This window comes from Gobio gobio (assembly GCF_949357685.1).
Source record: "Gobio gobio genome assembly, chromosome: 21".
Classification (NCBI taxonomy): domain Eukaryota; kingdom Metazoa; phylum Chordata; class Actinopteri; order Cypriniformes; family Gobionidae; genus Gobio; species Gobio gobio.
The window spans coordinates 24,512,512-24,539,203 of NC_137117.1; the positions used below are offsets into that span (position 1 = coordinate 24,512,512).

General features: G+C 39.2%; 2 protein-coding genes across 3 annotated transcripts; both read right to left on the minus strand.

Annotated features, from left to right (window-relative positions):
- Positions 1-477: 477 nt before the first annotated feature.
- On the minus strand, positions 478-9,345 carry kansl2 (KAT8 regulatory NSL complex subunit 2). Its single transcript, XM_079802392.1, has 10 exons — positions 9,086-9,345; positions 8,072-8,324; positions 7,801-7,979; positions 7,143-7,257; positions 6,391-6,554; positions 6,145-6,311; positions 2,951-3,041; positions 2,328-2,581; positions 985-1,188; positions 478-878 (listed from the first exon to the last, which is right to left on the minus strand). Exons 2-10 carry the CDS (start codon positions 8,320-8,322, stop codon positions 783-785), a joined length of 1,521 nt encoding a protein of 506 aa, XP_079658518.1. The 5' UTR covers positions 8,323-8,324; positions 9,086-9,345; the 3' UTR covers positions 478-782.
- Positions 9,346-9,392: 47 nt separating this feature from the next.
- On the minus strand, positions 9,393-17,506 carry mlh3 (mutL homolog 3 (E. coli)). 2 transcript variants are annotated; one of them, XM_079802390.1, is made up of 13 exons: positions 17,192-17,506; positions 14,562-17,041; positions 14,380-14,481; positions 14,221-14,297; positions 13,977-14,081; positions 13,798-13,882; positions 13,166-13,234; positions 11,512-11,620; positions 11,216-11,375; positions 11,109-11,132; positions 10,356-10,434; positions 9,937-10,085; positions 9,393-9,552 (listed from the first exon to the last, which is right to left on the minus strand). In XM_079802390.1, the coding sequence occupies exons 2-13, from the start codon at positions 17,038-17,040 to the stop codon at positions 9,457-9,459; spliced, it is 3,534 nt and encodes a 1,177-aa protein (XP_079658516.1). In that variant the 5' UTR covers position 17,041; positions 17,192-17,506; the 3' UTR covers positions 9,393-9,456. The 2 variants fall into 2 exon arrangements, with proteins under 2 accessions (XP_079658516.1, XP_079658517.1); XM_079802391.1 differs by lacking the exon at positions 14,380-14,481 and having other exon boundaries at positions 9,394-9,552; positions 14,763-17,041.
- Positions 17,507-26,692: the final 9,186 nt, after the last annotated feature.

Sequence of the window (26,692 nt, forward strand, 5' to 3'; positions counted from 1 at the left end):
AAACACAACTAGTAAATGTTAAACATCAAGACACCATTTCATTGTTCAGGGTTTTTGCTTTTTGACCGATTTGCATGACCTTTTCCAGTCATTTGTGTTTACATTATATTTATATATAATGAATCTCTCTGTGAACCAGTTTGAATTATATAATTAAATAAAAAACTCATAAAAACAATTTGCTCACAAATCAAACAACGGCTTGCAGGTAAGTTCTACAGAGATGGGATGCATTTCCCATATAGTTGCAAGTTCAATCATTACCCAGAGTTCAATGGAACTTGATCAAAGTTGGCTAATGATGCTTTTGGGAAACACACCCGATCGTTACTAGAACCATGTAATCCACTATAGAAATTTCCATGGCTGTGATGATAAAAATTCCAATATTTCTAGGTTTTCCCAAGACCGTGGGAACCCTGACTATCCCAGAGGAACTCCTTTCATGAGTGCAAAATTATAATTAACAAGAGCAAGACGAGATGTAAAGGTTTATTTTAGTGAACAAATCCCAGTATGATTCATGAATATCATATGAAACCAGAAATGTACTGGATAAAAGTGGAGATGGTGCTTGGACTTTCTGTACAACTATGTGCATGTTCTTTTAGTTTCACAAAACACAACCTTTATCAGAACATGTGCCATTGTGCTATTTTAAGTAATGAGAATGTTGAGTTGAATTGTGATGAAAGACTTCCGGAATATGGCTTTTAAATAGACATTTGAACTCTTCGAAATATCAACAGTATGACAGCTGAGAAAATCAGGTCACAAGGTGCTCAGGATAAGGCATCTGTTGTTTTCGTGTCAGAATCCTTTGATGAATTCTGCGTGGAAACCGCATGTCCAACTGCTTCAAGTATTTCAGATTCAACCTGCAAAACAAGACAGTAGCTCTGGTGCTTAAGTGCCCACTTGCCATTGCAAGGAAGAGACAACACTGAGGTTGCATCATTCACATATTGCAACAGTGATAATTACCTCATCTTCTACAGACAACTCGTCTCTCTCCGAGAGCTCAGCATCTTGGGCAGATCCGTCTAGATCTCCATGTTCCGCCCCGGTCAGAATGTCCATGGGGGCCTCTGCAATCTCTCTGATGGTTTGGTCCTCTAATGCGAGCGCTGTGTCGAACAGCAAGGGGGACGGGGGACACTGCAATCCCTCATCTTCAACGTCAAGATCCTGCACACCAAGAGACTATAATTACATCACTGATGATTAGGGATGCACTAATATTTAAGTTCTGGACAGTATCTATTGTATGTCTCCAATGGCTGATGTTAAATCCCATGCCATTTTGTCTAAAAAATTATTTTTTAATAAAAAAAAATGTCAAAATTAAAATATACAGTATGAAAAATGGATATTCATCAATAATAGTTCAATGTTATATTATTACTGCTTTATAAGAAAGAAAGAAAAACGCAAATGTAAACTAAATGTAAAAATTGGAAATTAGATAAATCCTAATTTCTGCTTTTGGCTGATAATTGATTTGGTATTCATATTTTTTGTAACAACAACGTACCAGAAAATACATTGATTGGTATTAATCTGAGATACTTTTCATAATAAAAACTTCCTTTGAAATGTCTCAATCAATAGCACATTTCTACAAAAAAAAAAAAAAAAAAACACTAAATATTTATCCAAGAAACCCAGAAAATAGTTTTAGGTGTGATACTTTATCATTTAATATATATATATATATATATATATATATATATATATATATATATATATATATATATATATATATATATATATATATATATATATATATATATATATATATAAACTAAATAAAAAACAATCAAAATTGAAGCGTCACTGACGGCCAAATAACTAACACAAAATTCAGCAATGTTGTTTGTGTTTTTGAAAGCAGGCAGTGGGAAAAAATAATGGATAAGCACATAAATAGTTTGTAGCATAACAGGAAAATGAGACGTTTCCAAAAATGAAATTAAATGAGAGGTTTTACTGTGGGCACACAAAAAAATGTCAGACATACAATTAAAGGAAGATGACTGCTGAACATTCAGATTAATTTGCTTGTCATTAATGTGAGGCTACGGGATATGATTTACACAGCAGGGAACATGTTTGAGCAGCACTGTTAGCAGGCATGTAGATACTTGATGGATACCTCAGCAATCTGAAGAGGGGGTAAGATATTTTGGTGAACAAATTTAGGGCAGATTACGGTGTTAATTATTCTGATGCTGCCAACTTTCTGTGATGGGATGTGCCAAAACACAAGGAAAGCAATTGCACACAGCGATTTTCATTTTAATGAGAAAAACCAACACAAATCATACATCACTGAATTCCAGAGGTAGGTTTTCTGTTGGCTGGAGCTCTGCAGCACTGAGGTACATGTCTGTGGGCGCAGACGCCAGCTGCTCCGGGGCAAGAGACTCCTGCTCAGGCTGGTACATGGGTGGAGGCAGAGACAGGTGCAGAGGACAGCGAGGCTCCTCCGACTGCCCCATGTGCACAGGCCGATCACATGGAACGTCCTTCAGACCAGGGCATATCTTGAATAAAACTTGGCTACTATCTTGATAAATGTCTATTGTGCAGGGTTAAGGAGATAAGGAGAACTGAGGAAATAACTTTTAAATGTCAAAGATATGGGAGGCTGGTGGAGGTGGAAAACTTGAACTGTTCCTTCAAACTGAATCGACTTCTCCCATTAAATAATTCTGGGAAGTCAACAGAACACACAATGAGAAGACTTTTGTATAAGCCACTGTTTGAAACCAACAACTACAGCAAGCTGCGGGCCTTGATTCAGGGCTACAAGAGCATGTGAATGTTTATGTATATAATTTAAATATATTATTAACTAAATACATGTATATTTTCATTCAAAAGTCAGTTAAAAAAAAAAGGATCTGAACATAAAATGTATAGTTACACCAGAAATAAATAAGGATACGAGAGACACAATGTCGAGTCATTGGCAGACACTGATTTGAACATCGTGTCCCTTCCACAAAGGAAATACATCTCTGGCCTAAACGCATCGCCTGTGTGAAAAAAAAACCACACACAAAAGAATTAAAAGATGCACCAATTCTATTAATAAAAAATACCTGAGCATGTCAATAGGCTCAGACTGACACCCATGGCCGTAGCCAGCTGTGAGGTCACCAAGGTCCGGACATCTATTTTTCAGAGGTGTATAAAATAAAAGTGTGAAATAATTGCCTAATATATTAGTATTACCTCTACTTTTGTGTTGCAAGGATATTGCACAGCACCAAGATCTTTTCAACTATGCTGCCTCAGTGGTCTTTCACCGCTCAATGTCAAAATATTTGAGATGACCAATCAAATCAAAGAAGGCAGGCAGGCTTTAGTTTATGTTCACAAAAGCTGCTGAGTGCAAATTCCAGCTTAGCACGACACTTCAGTTAACGGTCATAATGTGCGAGATAAGATGCAAATAACTAAACATTTCATATTTTACATGTTTTAATAAAGAAATGTTAAACGACCGACTAAGATAATCAGGGATGCAAACTAATAAGCGTTTGTCTAATTTAGCCATTTTGAATTGAAAATAGGCCTATATAAATTTACGTGATTCATGTAATGTAATAATTAGTAACTCAATTTGAGGGGACAAGAAACATTAACAAAGCCGCTTTCATTATATTAGGCTTAAGATTAATATTGAATGGGAACATGTTGTGAATTAATTTAATAAACTTAATTACCTAGCTTTTCAGCCTTCAGTAAATTAACCTGTCTACGAAAATGATTCATAATACATAACTTTCTGTAGACCCCATGTTTACTTTCTTCAGACAGACGAAAATGAAAAGACTCTCAGTAAAAGCCCAGCTTTAGGATTGGAAGAGACAAGATAAGGTGACAGAGAAAAGGAAAGATTGATGGAGAGCAGGTATTGACAAATAATCTACTGCTCACTAACTTGACTTTTTTTTTTGGCCTTCAAACATCTTTAAATGCACATATGTAGATCAGAGAAATCAAAATTCTCGTGAGAGGATGCCCCTGAACCCCTTAACTACCTTAAATTTTGGATTTATGAATTATGAAACCCTGCATACGGCCCTGCTGATGCCCATCTGACAGTCTAACAATCAAATGTCATTCAGGTCTGTTAAAACCAGTTTAAACCTTTTATTGTCTATCTTGAGACCGAGAAACAAAACCTTAAAGGTCCCATGGCATGAAAATTTCATTTTATGAGGTATTTCAACATTAATATGAGTTCCCCTAGCCTGAATATTGTCCCCAAGTGGATAGAAATGTTGATCGGTGTAAACCCGAGTTCTGGCTGTCTCTCTCTGCCTTTGAGAAAATGACAGGCCAGACGAGCCAATCCTGAAGTCTCCTGGTTTGACGTCCAAGCAGGAGCGGTTACCTCCCTTTCCTCCACCCAGAGAATCTGGCACGCCCATGCAAACACTCGAGATCATTAACGTTACTTGTGAACGAGTGAACACTGGCAGTTTCTCAGTGTTTGGATGTACAAATGAAAACAGAAGTCTTTCTTCAGTTCCTTCTGATCTGTGATCATTGATTTCTTATGTGTAGCTTATTATTTATTATTTGTGCACACAATGCGGCTTCTCTCTCTCCCGACAGAACGGTGTTTTCGTGTTTTCTATCTTGTGAGTCAGTGTTTTTGTACGTCCTTGTCGCGTCTATCTGTTCTTAAATGTGCATACAGTCTTTTCTGTTTAACATCAGCAGTCACATCTTTAGAGATAAACTTCACGCACGCCGAAGCTCGGCCTCCAACATCCCCGACCCCCAGTACTGCATCTGGCCCACAGCGGAGGAGCCAAACGCGGCGTGAGATTAAGCAGAAGGAGGGTAAGCGTGAGGGTATCCGGCTAGGCTAGCCAGCTTTCCCCACAATAAACTGGATTAACGTTACATTCGATTACAGCTGTTGTGACTTTGTTTGCGCTGTGTAAGTTACTCAATGCGCGTCAATGACGCTATTCATATGATTGGAACATATCTAGAAATAATGCTATACTCAACACTTACTAACTCGTTCATCTCGCTGTAATGGAACATTGCATGTGTTACAAAGTTGGTAGAATAATGATGAAGAGGACTCTGTGTGACTGGGACTCGTGTTTATTCAGAACTCTCAGATACAAACACAATAAACTCGCGCTGACTGACAGCGCTCTCATAACTCAGTAGTTACTATAAATAACTTTGTTAGCAATCGCTTAGTCTCCGTGATGTCCGGTTCGCGAACGAATCATTCTTTTGAATCGGTTCTTTTTAGTGAACCGAACCAGTTCACCAAATCGGACTGAATCGTTCTAAACGGTTCGCGTCTCGAGTCAGCGCTGATCCATAATTTACTAAAGTTACTAACTTTCTGACATGAGTGACAGTCCCTCCGACTAGAAATAAACTAATAACCTGAAGTATATGCTAGTAACTACAACAGTTCACCCTGAACTGAGACATGCTGAGAGAACTGATGAGAAGTGAACTCAGGTCCATCCGTCTCTCTGGCAGACTCGTGCCTGCTCGTGCCTCGTTAAACCACGCCCCCTCCGCTCATTTAAAATGCAAAGATGTCAGCCAATCACAACAGTGGAGCGTTTTTACTGAAGTCTCACAGCAGACACGCCTCTTGAAGCAGGGCATTCAGCCACAGGGCAAACAGCAGTATAGAAAAAATGCCTTTTATTTCTAAATTATGACATTTTATGATGTAAAAATCATACTAATAATATAAGTACACCTCAGAAAACACTATAAAATAATAGAAAAATGCCATGCCATGGGACCTTTAAAGGGATAGTTCACCCAAAAATGAAAATTCTGTCATCATTTACTCACCCTCAAGTTGTTCCAAACCTTTATGAGTTTCTTTGTTCTGCTGAACACAAAAGATGATATTTTGAAAACTGTTTGTAACAAAGCAGAGAGAGCAACCATTGACTACCATAGTATTTTTTTTCCTCCTATGGTAGTCAATAGTTGCTCTTTCTTCTAAATATTTTCTTTTGTGTTCTGCAGAACAAAGAAACTTATACAGGTTTGGAACAACCTGAGGGTGAGTAAATTATTTTAATTTTTGGTTGAACTATCCGTTTAAGACGTTACTAGAAAGTCCATCCATACCTGTGGCGTGCCTCCCTCAGTAATCGCTTGTCTTCGCTCTCTGAGCTGGCGATGCAACAACGCCTCCACACCATAGCGACGGCGATAACGTCGCAGAGCCTTTAATTTTTTCAGGTTCTCGCGTTCCTTCATGGACAGGCCCTCTGGACCCGTTAACAGGCTGCCTCCTTGTAACAAAAAAAACTGATTATATTATATGTTGACCAAATACATGAATGAAACCACGAATGACAGCAGCAGCCTTACCAATTGTCTCATGCTCAATCTTGCGATTATGCAGGTAGCGCCGTTTCTTTTCTTTTAATAAGTGTTGCAGACGTTTGAATTGGTCTATGTAGAGGGACTGAAGTCTGATTAGTTTTTCACGTGTGATGAGCGCCACTTCCTCTGCTGTGTAAACACCCGCATGCCTATGGAAAATAAGTCACACTCCATCAGCTGACATCTCAGGTAGGGCTGCACAATAATGGTTAAACTGATAACCATGATTATAATAATTAGTATCATATTATGAGATATATTATCATATAAAATGATTAAAAGGGGGTAATGTAATGTGCCGTTTCATATAACCAACCATGATCACAAACAATACGGTCAAGAATCATGTTTGGATTTATTACAGTTCATCACAGAAAAGGTCACAAGTGGCTTTGTGAAGGAGCACAGATTTGCTGTATGAGACTCATTCAGCCAGAATTTCACAAAGTTTCACAACTCCAATATAAATGTTTGTCAATGTTGTCAGATCATCAACACTTTTTTGCAGCACAGAGAGTGTGTGCACATGGTTGCCAGATTGAGATGATTAAGTAAAACACTGGGAAGAAAATGTATCCTTTTTAGAGAAAAGCCCCATTTGGGAGATTTATTCTCTTGGCATCTGACAATCCCAAGGAGAAAAGAGAGTGGAGGTTTGTTACCAATGAAAGATAATGGAAATGTATTCAAACTGCTTTTGACAAAGCAGATAAAAAATAAAATGAGTAATGTCTCACTTCAAAGGATCTTCGTGGTCACTATCAAGACTTTCAGCATCACTGTCAGGGTCTCCTCTCCACGTCTGATCCAAAACAATTGGATCCTGCTCCTCCTCACTCCAGCTATCTTCATCTATACAAGGAAATAAATACAGACAAAATGTATCAACATAAATTAAAAAAACACAAGACATTGCATCGCTTCTATCATGATTTTATTCTGTTATGTCCAAATCTATTAAACATTTATTTTGTGTCAAATAGCAAAACATAATAGGACTAATCATTTTAGTACTTCTGTTTAAATATATAAATGGCAGAATATATCACCATAAAAATCATTAAAATAATACACTGCATAAACCATTAGTTAGCATCCTTTGATGCGAGTTTAAAAATCTAAAAAATAAACAAATATAATTGAATAAGCAAAAATTGCTGCATTCTGTTTCAAAGAAGCATTTACATTTTTAGCTTGTTATAATGGGGTCTTTTGTTGCTGGTTGATTTCACTGCGGGTAATTTCCTCAGGAGCAGCAACCAAACTGGTGTCACTTTATTTATCAGTTCACACACACAGGTTTTTTTGCAACACATCCAGCCTTTAAAGAGATTACTCAACGATTACGAGTCCAAAAACAAGTAACAGCACAATTTGAAGCAAGTTAGATCTCACCTAGTATGCGACTAGCTTCACTCCGGCCCTCCTGACTGTGAGCTCCAGATTCTGGCCGACTATAGCCGCTGAGCTGGGACAGCAGAACTTCGGGCGACGGTCCAGAAGCAGATGCCTTCCGCATTTGAGCTTGTTGAACTAAAGCATTTCTGCGTGCATGCTCAGCACAGAACGCTACCCTAACAGAAAGAAAAACACATTACTAGTCAAACAGCAGTCTATAGCAGGTACATTCTTTAACCATGTTAAGAGAGTAAACAAACACACTCACCCCTCTTTTTTCTCTGGTTTTGGGGCTGCATTGGGGCAGCGTTTGCCATTCTTGTTGGAAACATAACTACATTGCCTGTAGGGAGAATTTTTATCTTCAAGTACATGTTTGATGCAGAACTCCAGGCCCTCCAAACGAGGCTGTGAACAGGGTCTCTGGGTGAAGGAACAGGTCTGAGGTTCTTGAGAGCGAGCAGCTTGAGTCACTCGACCTCTGCTGGATGGCAGCACGTGGATCCGAATCCTGTTCATCACTGATGCAGAGAGAAAGTCAACATAACCAAATCAAATACAGACACCATAACACTGTTTTATCATTACTGCAAACATTTTCTAAAATTAGAAAAGAATGCAGCTTAATAGATGCTTAGAGCATGACCACACAAAAAACTATTAACATTTAAATACATCCGCATCAAAATTGTAAAACTTCCCGATATTTCTAGGTTTTCCAAGACCTGATACTAAGTCCCTGCAAACCACATGTCATGAATGATGCAATTCATTGTTTTGACTGTATATTAACAAAATGGCCAAATGGTCCGGAATGCCACATACGACTTGATTATTGCGAATCTTCAAAAGATTAGCAATAACTTGTTTAAATGCTAATTCATTTTTTAAAGTATCATGGTAACGTTAAGGCTTTACTGTACATCAGCACACGAGATTCGTTCAGATCCCGTTAAATGTGGGTTATACAGTAATCTTCAAGAGCATTCAAACAGTTGTATAAATGAATTATTTAACTTTGCAAATAAAAAAACTGTAACGTTAGCATAACAAAGGCTGCGATTTCTTAAACATTATCAGAGATCGTAAGATTGACATTTTAATCTTGTGCAGAAAGCGCCAAATTCATACGTCAGTGCTGCTGTTCGGCCATCTTTGAATTGGGAGGATAAGATACTCTTGATTTTAACTCACAAAAACTGATATAATTTATCAACATACATCATAAATTGAGTCTAAAACTGTTTTACGTTATAATGTATCATTTCTACGTGAAACTCACCTATGGAGTAATACTTGTTAACGTTGACGTGAGATCTTCCTGCTGCCTCTTCCAGAGATCAACGCAACGCAACGCACTAACAATGAGCTCTGTTAGGAACCTCATCCATTTTAGCGCCCTCCTACGCTTACGTTGATTGGACCACAACTTTGTAAGGGACCATTTCATTGGTGGAAAATACTTCACGATCGAGTATAGACCTTTATTATTGGCTACTCCATCCCAGAGCAGTTGTTGTTGTGGGAGCAACTGTATGCGCCAAAATTGTAACAAAATAAAAGCCGTCCAGCAATAAACAGAAGCAGGCGAACTCTAAAATAAATAATTTAATTCAAAAATGGTGAAGTGCAGGAGGTTTTTGGTTTATAAATTCATGCTTTGTTTTGTGCAAGAGATTGATCTTTTCCATAAAGCTGCCATGACTTGTACATCCTTCTCAATTTCCTCAGATTTGGTTTGGGAAGATCCTGTGGGGATATACAAATGAAACATATAAAATATTAGAAAAAATACGAAATTAAAAGGAAGGCTATGGGTTACGGCTGATAATGTTATACTCATCATCAGCTTTTATGATATTCAACCCTTTTTTTTTAAATCAACCAAACAAAATTTGCTGCAGATTAGTTGAAACGGTTACACTTTATTTTACAGTGTCATTGTTACAGTGTACTTATATATTTAAGTACTGAGTAATATTAATGATTTACTATAGGGTTAGGGTAGGATTAGGGCTTGGTTGAGGGTTAGTTGGATGTAATTATGCAAAATGTACTGTTATTACTATGGTAAGTACATGTAGCATATGTAACAAGGACACTGTAAAATAAAGTGTTACAACTGAAACATACCTGTTGATCTTCTAAGTGGTGAAGATCGGCCAGAGGGACGATGGAAGGTCTTCCATGAGCACATTGGAAAGGAAGATGACAAGAGGAGAGCGAGCTCACCAAACTACAGCATTCCTCTTTACTCAAAATGTCATTGAACTTAATTGCTCCTGTTAGAGATAAATAAGATAAATAAACAAACTAAATTCAATTTAAACAAGAATATTTTGAAAATGCGCAATATTGCCTACATAGTTAAAAACAACTAAAAATATTTGACAATTGTTAAATGTACACAAAGTGTACACAAAAATGTTTAGACACATCATGGCTTCTTTTGTATAAATGGGGCGGAGGGGAGACTGTTTCCGTGCTCCCTATAACAGTTAATAAATAGAATATATTTAAGTTGAACTCAATGGTGGATTTATAACACTAACCATGACAAGCTTGTGAAGCGAGAACATTATGTACTGTTAGAGGCAGCGTTCCTCTCACTCTTCCTGTCGAGCGAAGAATCTGCAATATGAGTTAAAAAACAACATATCATAAATACGCTGTATATCCTGTTCAAGCTCCAAAAATGAATTTTGTTCACATATTAGATACAAATCACCAGTGCTGGGTAGTAACTGATTACATGTAATCTAGATCATGTAACCATATTCCAAAAATTAATACTTGTAATTAGATTATATTGTGTTAAAAATTAAAAGATGGCGCTGCTGTGAATGAGGTCTTCTGTGAAAAGGCCACAAAGCATAAACAAATAAAATATTTTATCTTTTTGTTAGTGTTTTATTTTGATTGTTTTTATTTTACAATGACTTCTTTTAATTTAACATTTTTAAGATTTAATTAATTTTGTAGCTTTTCAATTTACAATGCCTCCGCAGTTCCTTCCCAAACCCTAGCTTGGGAAATCCTGACGTAATGTAATTTTTAATGCACTTCATGTTATTTTTCTTTCTCTTTGTATTTTTTATCAATATGGTACAATATATGGTACAATGTTATAATCAAATTAGGTCAAAAGTAATCTTAAAAAGTATTCAGATTATATTATTTAAAATGTGTAATGTATTAGATTACATTACTAACTACAATTTTTTGTAATTTGTTTTCAGTAATAGACTACAATCTGTAAGCAATCTACCCAGCACTGCAAATCACGTATGCACATGCCAGCTCACCTCAATGTGTTCTCGCAGGTAGTCCTACAGAATAAAATATACCGTGTAAGGGTCTAAATGAAGCTGAAATCAATTAAAATTAAAATAAAATAAGAACTGAGTCTGACCTCTGCAATGGTTTTAATTACTGACCGCCTTCCACGGCGGAGCTCTGTGCTTTCTTTTTCTATGAAACACGTAGGAAGTCTCTCCAACAACACATTTAGTGACTCACTCTTTGGGAGCCTTACATCTAAAGCAAGACCCCTCAGGAAGGCCTGACAAGACCTTCAAGAACAAAAGAAAGATTTATGGCATTTTGTTTCGGCAAAGGTGCAGAACTAATTGAACACACATGCATGTTTAAGAGAGAAGATGACGATGGAATCAGGAATGTTCAAACAGCTTAAACAGCTGCACTGACCTCAGAAGTCTGAATTCCTCCTCAGTTACATTAATTTCCAAGGGTGGGGTTACACTTGAAGAACATAGCCTCTTTTTTCCAGGTGCGTCTGGGTCATCCTCATAGGAGTCTACATCAAACAACAAGTAGTGTGGGAAAAATACATTGAATCCGTATGTCCGTCTTAAAGGGGCTATATGCAACTTTTTCCCCAAAATAAACGTAACAATAGCCTTTTTATTTTACCATTTATGACTCAAACATCTCCTGATGAGCATACTGACACCTTGTCCGCTCACAGTGGGTGCACCTATAAACCTGTATCCTATTTTTCCTATTTTCTGGCGGGTCGTTTTTTCCCGCGCTGTCTGCGGATGTGACGTTACCACCGCTACGAGAGCGAGCAGAAAATAAGAGCAGTTCTGTTTTTTGGCCACAGGTGTCAGTCGCGAGTTTAAATTTCAGAAAAACGCATATAGCCCCTTTAAAGCTTATTAACCTTTTTTTTCAAATGCTTTTACATGGACTTTGCTATGTTCTTATCTTTTAATAAGTTTGGGGTTGGTAAGATTGTTTATGAAAGAAGTTTTTTATGTTCACAAAGGCTACATTTATTTGATAAAAACAAACAAACAATAAAACAGTAATATTGTGAATTTCTTTTACAAATATCAAAAATCTCTGTTTTCTATTTTACTATATTTTTAAATGTGATGTATTCCTGTGATGGCAAAGATGTATTTTTAGCAGCAATATTACTCTCCTTCAGTGTCACATGATCCTTCAGAAATCATTCTAACATGCTAATTTGGTGCTTTAAGGGATAGTTCACCCAAAAATGAAAATTACCCCATGATTTACTCACCCTCAAGCCATACTAGTTGTATATGACATTCTTTTTTTAGATTAATACAATTGGAGTTACATTAAAAAAATGTCCTGGCTAATCTAAGCTTTATAAATGGCAGTGAATGGGAGCCCAAAATTTGATTCCATCCATTATAAAAGTAATCCACATGGCTCCAGGCAGTTAATAAAGGCCTTCTGAAGCAAACTGATAGGTTTGTTGGGTAAACAAAATATCCATATTTAACACGTTATAAAGTAAAATATCTAGCTTTCGCCAGACCGTCTTCTGTGTTCAACTTACAGAAAAAGCGTAACTGACGCGACGTGGCGCAAGCATTTTGAACTGCGAGAGACATTCACTTTCTTCATAAGTTGAATACAGAAGGCGGTCTGGTGGAAGCAAGATATTTTACTGAGGTGGCAGTGGCTCAGTGGTTCATGTAGGTTGTCTACAAACAATCCCCGGATCCACCTGACCAAGTGTCGAGGTGTCCATGAGCAAGACACCTAACCCCACGAGCTGGATGGCGCCTCGCATGGCTGACACCGCCGCCGGTGTATGAATGGGTGAATGTGAGGCAATGTGTAAAGCGCTTTGATGGCCATGGGTCTGTTAAAAGCGCTATATAAATGCAGTCCATTTACCATTCACTGCTATTACAAAGCTTGGATTAGCCAGGACATTTTTTTTAATATACCTCCGATTGTATTCGTCTGAAAGAAGAATGTCATATACACCTAAGATGGCTTGAGGGTGAGTAAATCATGAGATAATTTTCATTTTTGGGTGGACTATCCCTTTAACCCGTACATCATTACTATTCACCTGTTACCAATCCCTCCAGTCGAACTCTTTCATGGGCAGCATGTTGATCAACCAACACTAGGAGATTTCCTGCAGGTAGAAGGCAATGACAAATGTTTAGGACATCATCACCAGTGATGCCAGTCACGCGTTACTCTAATCTGACAACTTTTTTCCAGTTCCGAGTAATCTAACGCGTTACTATTTCCAAACCAGTAATCAGATTAAAGTAATTTATCCAAGTCACTGTGAGTTACTATTTTTGTCATTTTCCTTAGTAAAAATATATATTTTTGCTTTCTTCTTGCGTCTCGGGGAGAGTATTTATGTTAAATGAAGTCAAGAAGTCTTTATTACATTTTTTATTAAAACATGTTTTTTTTTTCAGGAAATATTTTTTTATTTCAACTTAAAATGATACATTTTTGAACGTTACTGTTAAAAATGCACTTCCAATAAAGTGGGTATTGTTGGCAAATGCTGAATGTAACTAATAAAGTAACTTGTAATCTAACTTAGTTACTTTTAAAATCAAGTAATCTGTAAAATAACTAAGTTACTTTTTAAAGGAGTAATCAGATTACTTTTTCAAAGTAACTGTGGCAACACTGATCCTCACACTAGTCAATGTAATGATGTTCAGGCTACGGTACCTTCATTTGTACTGCTTTCAGACACCTCCTGCTCTGTTGTATTTATCAAACAAGCAAGGAACTTCTTGTCCACTTGATTGATGACCTGAGGTAAAAAAATAACAAAATCTTCCATTCATTTTCATCACTGTAAGTGTCGGTTCCTCACTGCACAAAAAGATTAGATTTGTATTACTTACTCTCATTGTGTGGATCATATTCTTGGTAAACCGGTAGGGGAAAAGAATATTGTGTATTTTTACCGCAAGACCCTCAGCTTGACCGCTGGTTACATCCACAGCAACCTTTTCGCAATAATTAACAGTGTGAGCCAAATATAAATATTATAAAAATATTTGTTTAAATGTATTACATTTAATACATTTATTGAATGTATTAAAAATGCCTATATGATTTAATTAATTAAACCAGTAGTCTTTATACCTCTGGTGGCCGTATGAACACGGGGTTACTCCACTCTGAGAATAAAGTCGACAATGAATCGGGACCTTGGGCATCCTCTTAATAGAGTAAGAAGAAAAACAATTAGTTAATGTGCACTTAAAAGCTGATTTCAGTCCTGATGTCAGTCTAGAGCTGTACCTCTGCTGTCTGTCCCTGAATTAAGAGCTCTTTCTGCTCTGGGCTTGGGCAGAAAGGGAAGTACAATGTCTGTGTGAAATGGATAGCACCTGTACTCAAATCCTATGAGCAAAGACAAGCTGATTATAATATAAATATCTGTACATTAGCGATCCAAAAACGTCTCACTTAATTTCTCCCACCTGTTCTTGAAATAACACTGACTGCCATGTTAGTGACATCTGTGGTACATGGCACTTGAGTCTCCTCCACAGGAGGAGTCTCGTATTTGCTGAGCCCTGTAACTTGGTTTATGTAAACCAGCTTTCCTAAGCAACTGTCATAATGAGCCAGCCAGCTGCTGGACATTGGGATTATTTCAGTACTGTCATTTGTAGTCTGACCTGCATTTCCTGTGTTGCTGCAAAGAGGATCGAGCTGCGAGGTTACGCCGGCTTCATCAACACTGTTCACACTTCCCAAAAAGGAGGTCACATTCTTGTTGCAGAGGTGTGAGTCTTCTAAAATGGAGGATGGTATTGTTGTGTCCGCCTCAATCTGAGCGAAGACTGGAAAGTCTTTAGTAGAATCATGGACAAGTGAATCAACAGTTCCAGAGGATCTAAATAAAAAATCTTCTTCTAAGAGGCTTTTTTCTAATTCACAGGACTTTTCTTCAAAGTGCGAGTCTTGTACAACTGGAAAAGACAAAGTTTCCATAGTAAGAAAGTCTGTATCGCCGTTGACCTCTTTGAATGCCATTTTGTCATGTTTTAAGTGAGAACATTTGGCAGCCAATGATATTTTTTCTCCCTTGTTCCATGGTGAAGATTCTGCATAACATTCAGAACTATATGGAACACCTGAAATGTTCCTCAATAAGGGCTTGTCTAAATCATCTAAGCACAAAGTAGATCCTACAAAGCAGTCATTGGATTGTCTAGAGGATTCGGGTCGTAAAAGGCTTGTTTTTTCCATACTTGGTTGTTTTTTTTCAGCATCCTTCCCAAACAACCTTTTGAACTTGTCAAGGGATCCTGTTTCAAAAGACAGAGTTAATTTACGGCATGGTGCAGTTCTGCAGGTCTTTGAGCTGGTACCATAAAAAACATGTTTGTCTTCTTCAATGTCACTTAATGGCAACTTTCTCTTTTTTGGAGAGCCAAATCTTTTTAAACTATCTTGTGCCCCTTTTACATCCAGAATTGAAATCTTTTGTTTTTTGCTTCCCATCACATTTATGCTGTTGTTTTTGTTGTTAACATGAACTGGCAAATCCTTATGGCTTGTATTTGGACAAACTGCATTTTCATTTTCTTTGCTATTGTTATTCATTTCTGTAGCAACTGCACATGTGGTCTGCAAAGGCAAATCGCCACCCAGAAGAGCTTTTTCAGCATCTGATTCCTCACTGGCGACGGTTTCGGTGTTTATTGACACTTGCTCCAACATTTGAACACCACCGGAGAGTTCCAAACCACTTGCATTATCCTTTTTCTCAGGCGGTGCGTCACACGCTTCATGTGTTTGCTCAGCACTGAGGTTTTGTTCTGCCACAGGAGTCTTTGCATTCCTCAATGGACTACTTGTTGGTCCATCGCCATTCATGGAAAAGTCAGTCACCAGATTTTCCTTAGTAAGAAATGCTTTTACTCCTTCTTCAATGCAGATGAGCACATTATCCCAGTCTTTGAACTCTATCAAGGACTTGGCTGGTTCGAGGCATATGTCATACTCTGAGTAATGGCATTTGATATTTAAGACATAGACGCCATGGACATCACATCCACCCCTTTGTTTGGGACTCGATGTTAAAGGATAAGCGGTCGGGCTGTTGTTTTGTCTCGCAGCACTGTTTACTCTCTTCAGAAGGCTGTTGAGTATTTTATGGATGCGTGTCTTCAGAAGAAGCCTCCCATTTACAAATAGGAATTGCAAGCTGTTATTGTAATGACCCTCACGGCCGATATGACCGGTCATTTCGAACTGCTCATGGACGTAACTGACTTCTCCGAGCTTTTGGGCTCGATTCAAGCCATGAATCTGCAAAAACCTGTAATAGGTGCTGCTGGTTTTAGAGAGCTGCACCATCATGTGAGCCGAATGTTCTTTTTTCACTGTGAATGACACAGATGGGTGCATCAGAGATATGGCCTCCACTCTCTGACGGATGCGTTCGGTTTCTAAAACAGCATCCATTCGCTTTCTTCGGACTGGCATGTTGTGGAAGAGATTGTGGACAGACACAGTCGTCCCTGCGGAGGGACGAACAGTTTGAGCTTCAAAAACATCCGATGCATTTGCTTCATTAAAGGTTTTAACGTATGTTTTCACCGACAGCTTAGTCCTAGATGACATTTCAACCATTTCTGCAAGGGAGACAATACTGGAAATCGCTTCCCCTCTGAACCCATAAAATCTGAGATTATCCAGATCCTCCAGCGAGCTGCATTTGCTCGTGTTGTATCGCAATCCCACTTTCTCCATGTCCTCCCGGCACATTCCTAAACCATTGTCGATCACCTGCAGCTTGCAGGCTTCTATGTCTATTTTGACAGCAACACATGTTGCTCCAGCATCAACACCGTTTAATATGAGCTCCTCCACACATTGCTGCAATGAGAAAATAGCAACACCAGAGCGCAGCTGTGCCTGAACATCTTGGGGCAAACTCTTGATCATTCTAAAAAACACAAATGTTAAAATACTTTAATGCACGGAGATGATAATCAAAACCAAATGAAGCATTATTCAAAAATGTAAATAAAGACACACATGAAAGAAGTATAATTATCTTTTCATTTGAATGAATTAAACTAATATGCGTCTATACCTCTTTGGTGGGTTGTGAGATGTTATTTGTAACTGAACGTGCAGAAAAAAAGACGCCTGTCAGTTTTGTCTGCTTTGACGGTTGCCATGTAACAACACCGGTAAGTTTGCTAACTGTCGTAAAGATGCATTTCAGTCCCTATAAAACAACGGTTTCCTTAGCCGATTGATGTATTACGGCGTTTCGATAACTTGCGATGAAGATATCGTTTGTATGGTATTTCATTCGTTAATTAATTTATATGGTACAACCATTATTTCTATTATAGGTTCAATCTACTTTTACTCACACAACAATGTGAACTGCAGCGGAAATGACGTCGAAGGATAAGCGTGAAGCAAGCGACCGTAGACAAGGCAACATACTAGTGCAGAAGATGTGTGAATTCAGGGTGATTGGGACACTTTTTCCAAGTCATCTCAATGGCAAAAAGTGTCCCAATCACCCTGAATGTCATGAATAAAATACTTCATAATAGCAATAAATATTAATTTCACATTGATGCTTTAGAAAAAAAAATGTTTTGTAGAAAGTACCAAAGTTATTTTGTTTTTGCTGAAACCTATTGTTGATAAACATGCATAATTTGATTATATTTTATCAGAGAAGATTTTTCAATAGATAAAACTAAAACAAACAATGACATAAAAAAACAACTATAAGGATATATGTAGGCTAGTTAAAGTCAAGTTGCATGGTGTAATTTTTAGCTAGCTATATTATCCTCCTAAGACTCAGGAAAACAAAGTCTTTTGAATTGTTTTTTCTTTTTTTCGTGGCATTACATTGTTTAGAGCATGAAAAAAATTGAGATAATTAAAAAAAATATATATAATTTTAATGATCATTTATTCATATGTTATGCTATGTCCTCGTAAGTGGACACCGGGACTCAGTTGTTTAAAAATAAAATTACATTGTTTTGTTTTTTTCATTCACCAATATATATATATATATATATATATATATATATATATATATATATATATATATATATATATATATATATATATATATATATATATATATATATATATTGTTTCATATATATATATGATATTAAATGTATAATCAGATCCTCCTACATATCTGGCCCATGCCAGGAGTGAAGTAACAGTGCTTACTTGCAGCACGGCTTCCAGAGATGAAAGATAGATTTGTCTTTCATTTATATTATTTATTTTTACTGAAACACTAAAGAATAAAGATGAATATTGCCTGTACTTCTCTCTGAGGAGAAGAACATGTTATCTGTATGTTTTGGAGAACTGTGTTGTTTTCAGTTGACGCCCAACCAACTCCAACCTTGAGGAAGCTGTATATCTGTGTATGTGCGCTATCAGTATTGGAGGTGGACAACGGGCATCCTAGGGAGAGGCTGGCGCCTATTCCCGACCTGTAAGGTCACAACGAGCCTAATTCCGGGGTGAAAGCGTCAACAGTTGATCTATGAAGACGTGCATCTGATTATCAGTCCATGAGTGGAAATTTACTATGACTATCTATTTTCTCTTAGCCAATCAGAATCATTCAACCTGCAGTAATGACGTAAGCTAGACCTTGAAAAGAGCATAATTGTGTTGAGAAATTGTATGTACAAAGAGCGCAGACTACAAACTCCTTGGGAGACTTAAAGCTGGCTTCTGCTGAACTGTGACATGGTGTCAGAGAAATTCACTAAAATATAATGTCCTCGTACGAGGACAGTGGCACCCAGGAGGTTATGATATCATGCTTTTAACTCAATGAGACTGAGCAAGTGACAGAATAGAAATAAGAAAATGTTTCCTCTAAGGAAAACTCTAGCTTCTAGTTTATTATTATTATTATCGTTTATTATGTTATAATTCTCTATCTTCTAATGAAACTTGGTGAGCTCACTGAACAGGGCCAATTGTCAGGATTGTCTGCCCTAACAGCTCACCTGATCCTCATGTGCTCTGCTCCCGTTATATTGTGCTCCTTTCCCTCATGTCTTTGCTGGTTTGTTGCGTTAATCGAAGTCTCTTCATCTTCTCAGTCAGTGCTAGATTTAGTTTAGGCTGATTATATCCTTTTTGATAAATTCAAGGTGTTCTTTGTTCATACATTTTTTTCTCTAGTCTAGTGCTAGTCTTTATTTTTGATCTAGTTCTCCCTTCTTTTTTGGTTTCTGTCTTGTTTTTTATTTATTTGCTGGCTAATCTTTTATTTCTTTTCTCTCTAGTTTCCTGTGAGATTGCAGTCTTGTTTTATTTAGTTTTTGCGTTCCACTCATTTTTATCATTTGCTATGTTACTTTTTCTCTTTGGTAGCTCCAGTTATTATTTAGGTTATTTTGTTTTCTTTAGTCATAGGTGTTAGTTTTGTCTGTTATCTCCTTGTTTTTGTCTCTTGGGGCTCGGTGTATGGGTGTGTGTCTTGCATTGGTTCCTGTCCTGTGCCCTGAGTTTCCCCTGCTGTTTCTAACTGCCTGGCAGCCAAGACTGGAGCTACTTCTGAGAGAAAGCATCAAGCCTCGGGTTCCTTGTTCCTGCCTGGTTTTTCCCACCATCATCCTGCCTGGTGTTGCCTCCCAAACTGTCCTCAAGTCCGTTGTCGTCTTAAACTGGTCTCAGTGGTCATCCTCCCTGCCTGTCATTGTGTTGTCTGTCCCCTGCCCTGCTGTTTGAACTTTCACACCGATCTCCTTGTTGTGCCCTTTCTATAGTCTTGTTAGTAAAGTCTCATTGTTCATTCTGTGCCTGGGTCCTCCCTCATTCAGAATCCCTGACACCAATAAATAATCTAAATCAATGTGATAAGGTTTATGCTTGTCATGAGGTTTGCAAAGAAAAAGCAGTTGCAAAAATATATTCACAATGTTAAAAATGTTAGTGTGAAATTACAGTATTTTCCAGGTTAATAATTGAGCTTTCACAGTAATTCATTTGTATTCCATCTAACTGCACTCTTGGATTTATTTTGGTACAATCTAGATTAGCATACTCTATTTCAGTGCTTGTACTATGAAGGTACCCAGCATGCAATGTGGCATGAATAGATAATGCTGTGGAGTTTTTTGATTCTTGGTTTTTATCTGTGTTGCTGAACATATTTTTGGTTCACTTTTAGCATTTTTGCAGTTTTATTTATTTTGTAATGTTCAGACTTGATTATTTGAGTGTCACCATTGTTGTGTTTTGTATGTTGAGAGAATTGATGTCTGTCATTAGGTGGTGGAAGAAAAACTGGAAATCTTGAAAAAACTTTTTTTTTTTTTTTAAATCTAGTGTTGTAAGAGGATGTCACATCTTTTAAAGATAAATCTCAGCAGATGCTTTACTATTGTGAAATATCCATCAACAAACAATTATGAATTTGAAATAAGATTCTAAATATTACAGTTTTTCTCAATTGCTAAAACACTAAACCCTATTGTCTGAACCAAATGCTCAGTTGCCTGAACCCACTGATTGAATCAATCACTCTTTTGGCAAAACCATAAGCACTTTTCACCTGTTTAGACACAACTTGCCAACACATTTTCATTGTGATGCACCCGTGCTGCAAAATGGTGAGCACAGGTGACAAAAGTCAAACACAATTAAAGCACAGATGTCACCACTTGAACACAACAACTCAAAATTGATCACACTTGTGGCTAATGATGTGAGGGAACATATACAGTAAGCCAGTTCAGAGAGCACTGGTTTGTGAGGCCCTACAATGGATAGAAATCTGAGAGGAAGAGTTCGTGTGAGAGGAGGTCAAGGTGGTCGAGGTGATCAGCGAAGACAAAGAACAGTAATTCCTGATGAAATTAGAGCTACTGTAATTGACCATGTTCTTGTCCATGGTATGAGCATGAGGGAGGCTGGACAAAGGGTACAACCAAACATCAGTAGATTCACTGTGTCCACCATAATCCGAAGATTTAGAGAAGAGAACAGGTAATAACTTTTTTTGACATTATAGTACAGTATGTAAATGTTGACAGCAATTATTGTATGACATACTATATACTGTACCACAGTATACTGTAAGTAAATATATGTTTCAGTACATCACTGTACCAATATACTGTAGTATTGTATTGGAGGGTTGGTCTAACTGTTCGTAGGCCAAGTATTCCATGTATATTTTTGTACTTTATTTTCACATGGGCTTACTGTACACAAGTGGCAAATGCATAAGATTTCTGTTTTGTCTTTTTGTACAAGTGCTAAATGAACAGGTTTTTTTTTGTTTTGCAACATGCATTTAGCCTACAGTGAACAATAAACATTTATTTCTCCAGCTTCATGTCCTGAGCATTGTGTTTTCTATTTTTCTACGTAGTGTTTAGTGACTGTTCAGTAGTGTTTTTAATTTTGATTGACGCGGGGCACGATTTGACAACATAGTTCAGTTTTGAGCACAGATTGAACTGTTTTGAGGTGAAAGTTTGGTTTTGAAAGAAGAGTCTGAGGTTTTGTGAATGTAGCTTGAAAATTGGGTTTTGTGTTCACAGTTTAGAGAAAAGAAGAGCAGCTTTCAAGAAATGTGTCTTAGCAATCGAGAAAAACTGTAATGCTGAAATAGTTTGACTAACTTATAATCAGCCAATTAGATGATTAAATGTTTTCACCACATTTGACTTGGCTAGATCAGAAATTTGAATATGAATATACAAGGTCCGAGATCCCAAGCAAATGGAACACTGATCACCATTATGGTGACTTATCAAAACATTACTAAACAATATAATTTATTAGAGTGGCATGGTTAATTCAGTAATTCAGTAAACAAGTGCAAGTGATGTCAGAATCATTTTGCTGTTGATTAACAGTATTTCGTGAGAAAATTACCCATTGTGCATTAATTTCACTGTAAATTTCTGACTACAGTAATTTATTGTAAAATAATACTCTTTAATCCTGTAAATTCCTGGCATTTTTACAGTGCATAATAATCTAAAGACTATTGATAAATTGGATAATTGTCAGATTTTCACAAAAACGAATTTCTTTCTCCATTTCAGTCTACATTGTGTCAGCTTATTGATAGAATCTCGAGAGAGAGAGAGAGAGAGAGAGAGAGAGAGAGAGAGAGAGAGAGAGAGAGAGAGAGAGAGAGAGAGAGAGAGAGAGAGAGAAGCGTGTGTTTGATGGTGGTCAGCAGTAAATCTCTACTGTGCTGCTCTCCAGGGTGCTGAAATGCGTTGCTGCTGAATGTGGGGGACATCGTGGCATGTTCTCGGTGACCTTCACAGATAAAGATGTGTCATCATTTATCAGTATATCATGAATTGGTGTGAATTCACAAAAATTGCGGCAAGTTTTGCACGAAAAGCTTACTGAAAAGCGTCACATGTATTTTCTCTTGTCACAGCATTGTAGTAACAGAATGGATTTGGTTGCGTTTTGGTTATCACTCTGCATTAATGCGCGCTCTGGAAAGAAACTGAAGTGCATCAATAGGAAATTGAGTTAAGACTTAAAGTCGGAATTCCTGCCAAGCCAGTCAGTGCTTCTTCGGCCAAGGTCCTTTCACATGTGTTAGTTAACGTGCAAAGCCGATCTGGAACATGAGGTGGAAAACAGAAGCTGAACAATCGTATGGACTATAACGAAATGGCGCAATATGAACTGCAGAGAGCGTGAGGGGGCGTGTGGATGTGTTGGGGAAAACTACACGCTCCTTGGGGGATGGCTGTCCTATAATGTAGTGCATTTCATTAATTGAAAAAGATCAGCCGTGTTTTTATGGGAAAAGTGAATTAGTCAACACTCTTCTCTATCACTCCCCACCCAAACCCCCTCGCTGTCTCCACACCCCCACCCCCTTCTCACGAGCACAAACGCTCACGCACCGCCACGAGAGACGAAACGCTCCCGGCTGCTGTGGATCAAATAGCAAGATTTAAAACAGTGATGGCAGATTCTGCATATTATCCCAAATGGATATTAAGAAAGAAGGATCTGCTCGTATGGTGGCTTGAAGAAGCCTACTTTATCAACAAAAACCTACAATGTGTGGCAAGCCATTTTAACACTTATTCCTTAAAACTTAGCTGGGATTCCGATTTCAGCTATTCCCTTTCCTAATATAGTGTGAGGAACGAGACTCAGGAATCTGATGCAAGTTAAACAAGTTTATTAATAGATGAGAACAGACAGCAGAGAGCTCAGAAGTAATTCCCATCCGCTTCTCAGGGTAAACAGTCACACGGTACAGTCCTCCACGATTCACAGATCAGCGGTAGAAAACTCGGATATGCAGTGTTCTCTGGAACACAATGAACGTTCAACCGGCTCCAGTCTAAAGGCAAGACACACCGATGAGCAACATAGAAAAAGAGACAATTGTTCACAGGATACACAGTACCGAGAAAAGATGAAGATGCCAGCTCCAGTCTAAAGGCGAGACACGCTGACAGCAGATAAGTCCAAAGTTCCACAGAGAGAATCCACTGGAGAGAGAAAGACCCACTGAGATATTCAAACAGAACAGGAGAGAGGAGAACCGGACCGAGGCAAACACAGTCTCAGCAAAGTCCTGGAGGCAAAACAAAAGGTGAATAACAAAAATAAACACGATCAAGACCAACAAGAGCCGGACAACACACGGCAGCGATCACCCGGGAATAAACAACGAACGCGCAATGAACACAGAACATCAGGACATTAAATAGAGAGACGAACACAAGACAACAGTGGAAAACAATCAGGGATAACGAGGAGGGAGGAGACAGAGAGTGCACATGTGGAACACAGAAGGTAAACAAACAATTAGTGCAGTCGATCACACCGGAATCCTGACAGTTATCACTGGTCACTGGTTTAACCCTGGATACATGAAAAACAGGGTGAACCCGACCAAGAGAAGGAGATAACTTAAGCTTAACTGCCACTGGACTGACGACCTTGACAATACTGAATGGCCCAATGAATCGCGGAGCCAGCTTACGAGATGACTCACGGAGAGGCAGATCCTTGGAAGAAAGCCAAACCTTTTGTCCACAAATGTAACGGGGAGGAGGTCGCCGGTGGCGGTCAGCCGCAGCTTTGTTTCGTCTGGAACTTTGTAATAAGAGTGTTCTAGCTCTCCTCCAGGTGCGTTTGCACCTTTGGACAAAAGCTAGAGCAGACGGAACCGCTGCATCGGGTTCTTGTGATGGGAACAGGGGAGGTTGAAACCCAATAGAAGATTCAAACGGGGAGAGATTGGTCGAGGAAACGGGAAGTGAGTTGTGAGAATACTCGACCCAGGGTAGCTGTTGGCACCAGGAGTTCGGATAACGAGATGACAGACAGCGGAGCGTACGACCGAGATCCTGATTAGCCCGTTCACATTGTCCATTGGTCTGCGGATGATACCCAGAAGACAAGCTGGCAGTAGCGCCGATCTGTCTACAAAACTCCTGCCAGAAACGCGAGATGAACTGAGGACCCCTATCTGAAACCACGTCAGTCGGAAGACCGTGTAAACAAAAAACATGGTTAATCAGAACCTGAGCCATCTCTTTTGCAGAAGGAAGTTTGGGCAGGGGAATGAAATGAACTGCTTTAGAGAAGTGATCCACCACAGTCAATATAACAGTGTTACCATCAGACGCCGGTAAGTCGGTGACAAAATCAAGGGCTATGTGAGACCAGGGGCGGGAGGGCACGGGCAAAGGTTTAAGCAGACCAACGGATGGTTGATGAGAGGCTTTATTACGAGCACAAACCTGACAGGCTAACACAAACTGTCTGACGTCCGAACCCATAGAGGGCCACCAAAAACGTTGACGGACGGTTGCCAACGTTCTCCGAACCCCGGGATGGCCGAAAAACCTGGACTCATGACACCACCGCACGACATCGGAGCGCACCGCCTCGGGAACCCACAGACGACCCACCGGGCACCCCTCAGGGACCTCCACCCCTCGACCGGCCTCTCTCACCCGCTGTTCGATGCCCCAGACGAGAGCCCCAACCACCCTCCCCTCCGGGATGATGGTCTCGGACCGCTCAGACTCTGTGCCACCGAACAGACGGGAGAGAGCGTCAGGTTTAACGTTCTTAGAGCCCGGCCGGTACGAGAGGGTGAAGTTAAAACGTTCAAAGAAGAGCGCCCAGCGAGCCTGTCTGGATGTTAACCTCCTGGCTGAACGGATGTATTCTAGATTCTTGTGGTCCGTCCAGACCAGAAAGGGCTCCGAGGCTCCTTCTAACCAGTGGCGCCAATCACCCAAGGCGAGTCTAACCGCCAGCAGCTCCTGGTTACCTATGTCGTAATTACGTTCTGCTGGGTTTAACCGGTGAGAAAAAAAAAAGCGCACGGATGCACTTTCCCATCAATGGGTGACCGCTGAGACAAAACGGCGCCTACCCCGACATCAGAGGCATCTACCTCCACTATAAATTGGTAAGCCGGATCAGGAAAAGAAAGAACAGGAGCAGAGATGAAACGGGACCTTAATTCATCAAAGGCTTTCTGAGCTTCGTTATTCCAACGGAAACCTACTTTAGTGGAAGTAAGAGTAGTAAGGGGTCTAGCAATCTGACCGAAATTTCTGATAAAACGCCGGTAAAAATTGGCGAAACCCAGAAATCGCTGTAACTCCTTACGTGTGTCGGGTACTGGCCAATCAGCGACTGCTTTGAGCTTAGCGGAATCGGGACGAATTTCCCCAGCGGCGATAACAAAACCCAAGAACGAAACCGACTCCTTGTGGAACTCGCACTTCTCCGCCTTGACAAATAACTGATTCTCCAATAACCGTTGTAAGACTAGGAAAACCTGCTGGGTGTGTATCTGCATAGAGGGGGAGAAGATGAGAATGTCATCTAGATACACAAAGACAAACTTGTTAATCATGTCTCCCAACACTTCATTTACCATAGTCTGGAAGACAGCTGGTGCGTTCGCGAGACCGAACGGTAAAACGGAGTATTCCCAGTGTCCCGAAGGGGTATTAAACGCTGTCTTCCACTCATCGCCCTCCCTTATGCGAACCAAGTGATAAGCGTTGCGCAGATCTAACTTGGTGAAGACACAAGCTCCCTGTAATAATTCGAAGGCGGTCGACATTAATGGTAAGGAGTACTTATTTTTAACAGTAATGTCGTTTAACCCTCTGTAATCAATACACGGACGGAGGGAGCCGTCTTTCTTCTTAACAAAGAAAAAACCTGCCCCAGCGGGGGAGGTGGAGCGGCGAATGAGACCGGCGGCAAGAGCTTCGTTAATGTATTTATCCATAGCCTCTCTTTCAGGACCAGAAAGGGAAAAAACGCGACCCCTCGGCGGAAAAGTACCTGAGAGGAGATCGATAGCACAATCATACGACCGGTGAGGAGGCAGGGACGTAGCTCGAGCCTTACTGAACACCCGATGTAGATCAGAATACTCCGCCAGAACCCCTGAGACATCGACCGCAGGAACCTGTAAAACAGGACAAACAGGACCAGTAGGAGCTGGACCAAGACAAGAGACATGACAAGACGGTGACCATGACAATACAACACTATTCTGCCAATCAACGTGAGGATTATGCCTAGTCAACCAGTCGTG